This window comes from Cyprinus carpio, chromosome A7 (genome assembly GCF_018340385.1).
Source record: "Cyprinus carpio isolate SPL01 chromosome A7, ASM1834038v1, whole genome shotgun sequence".
In the NCBI taxonomy this organism is placed as follows: domain Eukaryota; kingdom Metazoa; phylum Chordata; class Actinopteri; order Cypriniformes; family Cyprinidae; genus Cyprinus; species Cyprinus carpio.
This window is the reverse complement of record NC_056578.1, coordinates 39,020,097-39,026,128: the sequence shown is the minus strand read 5'-3', so window position 1 is coordinate 39,026,128 and position 6,032 is coordinate 39,020,097. Positions and strand designations below refer to the sequence as shown.

The window sequence follows — 6,032 nt, the reverse complement described above, 5'->3', positions numbered from 1 at the left end:
CCTCAACTTAACCAGAAAGATCAGCTGTGACTTGACTTGACTCAGGAAGATCAGCTGTGACTTGACTTGACTCAGGAAGATCAGCTTTGTCTTGACTTGACTCAGGAAGAGCAGCTGTGACTAGACTTGACTCAGGAAGATCAGCTGTGAGTTGACTTAATTCAGGAAAGACAGTGGTGGCATGACATGACTTTGTTGTTGACACCATTTTGTGAGCAATCTCTGGTACTCCAGCAATTACAGGCACAGACACGGTGTTGTGTTACTCCTCAGCGAAACCCACCGTGAACACAGAGCCAGCAGTCAGCAAAGCATAGTCTATAAAGTCCTTTAAACTACAATTAAATTTACCCTCTGGCAACCATGATTTTATGGATTCATTTAGTCCGTAACGAAAAATTTATTTTAATGAGACCTCATCAAAAGGTACTCTAAAAGATAACTCACAGAACTGAGTGACGTACTCCTCAATAGGTGAACTCCCCTGTCGTGAATAGAGTAGCCGGTCGACAGGGTCCATACTTGGCCAAGGTCCTTTAGGAAAGCCGCTGGATCCTTGTGGGGCCGAGTATTCTGTAACGGGGTGACAGAGACGTGAGGCGAGCGGATCCACTTGCACTTTATTCAATGACATGGTCAATACCGGCAAAAGTCAAACAATGGCAAACAGATATATCAAGGGTGAGACTGAAGAGTGATCCATGAAACAGGCGTGGGTCAAAGACGGTAACCGTAATCCAGAGGGCGAGGCAAACGGTAAATCCAATAACAGGCGATAATCCAAGCATGGCGTAAACGGAGTCCGAATGGTAAGATGAAAGGGGTATACAAAATAAACAGACAAGAATCAAAACACGAGTAAACAAACAAGACAAGATAATGACTAGGAACTGAAAACTAGACAGGCTCCGTAGAGTAGCTATCGCTTGGAGGAAGATAAATGCATACAATACTTAGTGACTACAGCAGGATCAGAGTGTTATATAGTGTGTTATTGGATGCAGGTGAGTGCGCAATCAGTGCAGTGGAGCATGGGAGATGTAGTCCAGAGTGATGCGTGACAGTCTGTGTGGTGTGAGTGTCAATATGGTGACAGAGCGACCTCTTGTGATAATCAGATGAAAGTCCATGGAACAGATTCGTGACATATATATTATTTCTTTCTTGATTTATTTATTTGTTTAGCTCTTACATGCAATTTTATTTAGTTCATTGTGTTGCAAATGCACTGCAAATATATTTTTTGAGGTTGTAAATAAAGATTAATGGAGAATATTTTATGAGAAAATACTACTTCAAAATTTCATGTTTAATTCAGTACGTTACTTTCTGTTTCTTTGTAATTAGTTGTACAATTTACTTGCAATATCTTAGTGAAAATATTAGTTTTGTTTTGTCAAACATGTCACAAAACTGTAACATGGAGTCAGAGACGTTCGGATCCATATGCAGTAGTTTATTATTAGAATGGTCAAACAGGCAATGATCAGAAACAGCGTCAGGTATGTCAAGGGATATCCAAAATCGAAAACATAAACAAGCAGAGGTCGGGGCAGGCTGCAGAGAATCACAGTCGGTATAAACAATCCAAGATAAAACACAGAAGGAACAAACAGGGAAAACGCTCGGAAATCCCAGACAGAACTAAACAAGACTTCGCAATGTGAGTGTGGATGAGTGCAACCTTTATAGTGTCACTGATGGGAAACAGGTGGGGTTCAATAAAGAGTTCCTAGGCAGGGGTTTATGGGAAATGAAGTCCAGGGTGTACTGTGTCATGTGAAAGTTTGGGTGGTGAATAAACGGATGTGCAGTGACTGGATGTGCAGTGACCCCCCCACAACCCCCCCCTCCCCCTCCAAGGAGCAGCTTCCAGATGCTCTAAACAGTCTAGGAGGGCGGTGGAGCAGAGGCAGAACGGGGGAGGGATGGAGGGCTAGGTCCATGTGGAAGTGGAGTGGCCGGGGACCAGGGCAGAGCCAGCAGAGCAGAAAGCCAGGGTGGAGCAGGCAGAACTGGAGCCCTTCCTGGGCTTAACTGGGGATAAGGAGCTCTTCCTGAGCCTAACATGTGGAACAGGAGCCCTTCCTGGGCAGAGCAAGGAGCCCCCACAGCTGAGCAGACGAGATAGAAGCCCACCAGGGTGGAGCAGGTGGAGTTGGAGCCCACCAGGGTGGAGCAAAGGACCACCACAGCTGAGCAGACGAGACAGAAGCCCACCAGGGTGGAGCAGAGGACCACCACAGCCGAGCAGATGAGACAGAAGCCCACCAGGGTGGAGCAGAGGACCACCACAGCCGAGCAGATGAGACAGAAGCCCACCAGGGCGGAGCAGAGGACCACCACAGCAGAGTAGATAGCACAGGAGAGCAAGTCTGGTTAGGTGGGACTGGAACAGAGAACATAAAAAGGTTAACCCTCTGGAGTCTAAGGGTATTTTTGGGGCCTGGAGAAGTTTTGTCATGCCCTGACATTTGTGCTTTTTTCAGTTTCTTATAAATATCTAAATGGCTAAAGTCTAATCTCACTGTAATCAGCACAAACTGGGCTATAATAATAATAATAATAATAATAATAATAATAATAATAATAATAATATGCAAGCAGCACGTATGTACATGATTGTGTTTTTGAGAAAAAAAAGTTAAAAGTTATGCGTGGTTAGTGAAAAACTAAAAATGTTAAATCACTTGAATAAGGCAATAAAACACATACAGAACATTGGTTCCTGGGACTTTTGAGAACTGGAGCTTGTAGCCTAGAATCTTTCTTTCTAAATTATGTGAAAATCATCTTGTTTACTCACTTACAGAAAACAATATATTGATTTAAATTTTCTAAGACACTTTTTGTTGGTAAAAGTCATATGCGAGTAGGGGTCAACTATCATGAATATCATTGTGATTCATACCTGAGCAGACAAAGGCCTGCATAATGAGCTGCATAATGAGCCATTCAGTCAGCTGTGTCACTGAGAGAGAAGAGTTACAAGAAAGAATGTGAGGACAAAATAAATGTATATAATTTTATGTTTGTAGTTTATTTAGAATATATTTAATTATCCCACAACATAATTTAATATTCACTTGCGAGTGCAGTTAAACAGTTTATTAGGAACAATCAAAGCTGACTTTCAAACTGAATTTTTTTGCATTATTACTCCAGTCACACAATCCTTCAGAAATCCTTTTAACAATCTTATTTTCTACAAAAAAAAAAAAAAAAACATTTATTGTTATTATTATTATTATTATTATTATTATTATTAATAATTATAATGTTGAAAGGAGCTGAGAATATATATATTTTTTTTCAGGTTTTTTAGGGGGGATAAATTGAAAACAGCATTGTTTGTTACATTTGTTACAGTTACATTTATTTGTTACATTTATGTTATTTACATCAAGCTTTTGAATGGTATAGTAGTATATATTGTTATTGAAACTTCATAATATTTCACTTGATTATACATTTAGTCAGGAATTATAGTTTGGAAAAAAAAAGTCTTTGGAAAAAGTCTAACTAGTAAAATGTTTACACGTTATGTGAAACCAAATACAAGTATATAAATAAATAAAAAGAGACTTACTCATGTTTATGATCTCTGCTGAATAAAGTGCTTCATTCTTTTTTTCTGAGGATATCCAAATCTCAAATCCTCAACCATATCTTTTTGGGGTGAATTATGTCTTATTCCTCTCATCCCGAAACAACAGTCTCGCTGCGTTGTCTTCTGTTGTGTGGGCGTATTCAAGCCCTGTGCTTCAGTGAAACATTACAATCTGAATAGCGCAAACAAAGTTTTGTTGTTATTATGTTTGTATACAAAAAAAAAAAAACGGACATCGTTGTTTCATATTTATGTTTTGTATACAAAAAGTAGACCCTTTACAGATTCGATTGATGTATTGGTCTTATCTGTACGATCAAAACTGAAATTGTAATTTAAGTTCTTTTCGGGGTTATCAGGAGAAAATGCCTCATAACGTGTATACGCGTTAATCGACTTCAGAGGGTTAATGGTGGCCTCTGTTGCCATGATAAGGCAGGTAGAAAGTTTACTCATGGCCTCCATAGCTGTGACAGGGCCGGCAGAGAATTCACAGCCAGTCTCCATGGCTGTGACAGGGTAGGACGAGAGTTCATGGATGGCCTCTGTGGCCCTGACAGGGCAGGCAATGAGTTCATAGATGGCCTCCTTAGCCGAGACAGAGCAGGACGAGAGTTCATGGATGGATACTACTGACACCTCCGAAGGTTCTGCATCAGTTGCCGCCACCTCTGGAGGTTCCACTGCAGTAACAGTCTCCTTGACAGCAGCACAACAGGCTGAGAGAACATAGCTGGGTGCAACAGACAGGATGCGGCGAGGCTCTGGAAGTTCAGCTGAGACGTGACGAGGCTCTGGAAGTTCAGCTGAGACGTGACGAGGCTCTAGATGATCTGTTGTGGTATGATGAAACTCTGGAAGATCTGTTGAGACGTGATGAAGTTCTGGAAGATTGGTTGTGATTTGACTGAGCTCAAAAAGATCAATGGTGACTTGACTTTGTTTACGAAGATCAACTGTGGCTTGATTTGACTCATGAAGTTTAACTGTGGTTTTACTTGACATATGGGGTTAATGGTGACTTGACCTGACTCTGGACGGTCAGCGGTGACTTGACTGGACCTTGATTCTGGAAGATCGACAGGGACCTGACCTGACTCTGGACGGTCAGCGGTGACTTGACTGGACCTTGATTCTGGAAGATCGATGGGGACCTGACTTGACTCTGGAAGATCGACGGTAGCGGCCATCCTGTGCTGTGGCGCTGGGCTGGCGGCCATCCTGTGCTGTGGCGCTGTGCTGGCGGCCATCCTGTGCTGTGGCGCTGGGGCCATGGCTGGCGGCCATCCTGTGCTGTGGCGCTGGGCTGGCGGCCATCCTGTGCTGTGGCGCTGGGCTGGCGGCCATCCTGTGCTGTGGCGCTGGGCTGGCGGCCATACTGTGCTGTGGCGCTTGGCGGCCATACTGTGCTGTGGCGCTGGGCTGGCGGCCATCTTGTGCAGTGGCGCTGGAGTGGCAGCTATGACAGGATGAGTCTCAGGAGCTGCGGCCACTTTGTGAACAGCCTCTGGGCTGGCAGCCTTCTTGCGAAGAGACTTTGGGTCTACTGGTCTACTGGGTCCATGGTTGTGCTGGGTAGCTGAAACGCTGACAAAGGGGTGGGAACAGATATCTCGGTAATGAGAGGATACCGGGCTGCTGGATCCTGGTACGGCGAAGTCTTCTGTAACATGAAGTCAGAGACGTTCGGATCCATATGCAGTAGTTTATTATCAGAATGGTCAAACAGGCAATGATCAGAAACAGCGTCAGGTATGTCAAGGGATATCCAAAATCATAAACAGAAACAAGCAGAGGTCGGGGCAGGCAGCAGAGCATCAGAGTCGGTATAAACAATCCAAGATAAAACACGGAAGGAACAAACACAGGGAAACCACACGGAAATGCCAGACAGAACCATTAGTGTCACTGATGGGAAACAGGTGGGGTTCAATAAAGAGTTCCTAGGCAGGGGTGTATGGGAAATGAAGTCCAGGGTGTACTGTGTCGTGTGAAATCTGTGTGGTGAATAAACGGATGTGCAGTGACCGGATCATGACAAAAACAGCTGGGAGATTTTTTATAGAATAGAAAAGGATTTATTTATTTATTTATTTATTAATAATTATTAATTATTCATTTATTTCTTTTATTTAGCTTATATTATTCACTTATTAATTAATTAAATATATTTAAGTCATTAATTTATTTGTGCATAGTCTGCATGTATTGTTTCTGAGGACCTTAGAAACTGCTTTGAATTTTCAAAAAATGATACTTTATACCTAACTGCTGTGGGTAGGACAGGTGATAGCTGGGATGAAGTGTTTTGATGGGGTGTTTCTGCACACACAAGCAGAGCATTCAGATGTTCATGCAGAATAAAGCTGTTGATGTCATCGCTGGGCCTTGTATTCCTTATGCCGAAAAGAATTAGCCCTTT

General features: G+C 42.8%; 1 protein-coding gene across 1 annotated transcript in view; it reads right to left on the bottom strand.

Moving 5' to 3' along the window:
• Positions 1 to 1,228, bottom strand: part of LOC122145694 — a 3,581-nt gene extending 2,353 nt beyond the window's left edge. The window contains exon 1 of the mRNA XM_042761114.1: positions 448 to 1,228. Coding sequence (XP_042617048.1) covers positions 448 to 634 — 187 coding nt within the window. The 5' untranslated portion in view covers positions 635 to 1,228. The remainder of the gene's footprint in view (positions 1 to 447) is intronic.
• Between the last annotated feature and the right edge of the window lie 4,804 nt (positions 1,229 to 6,032).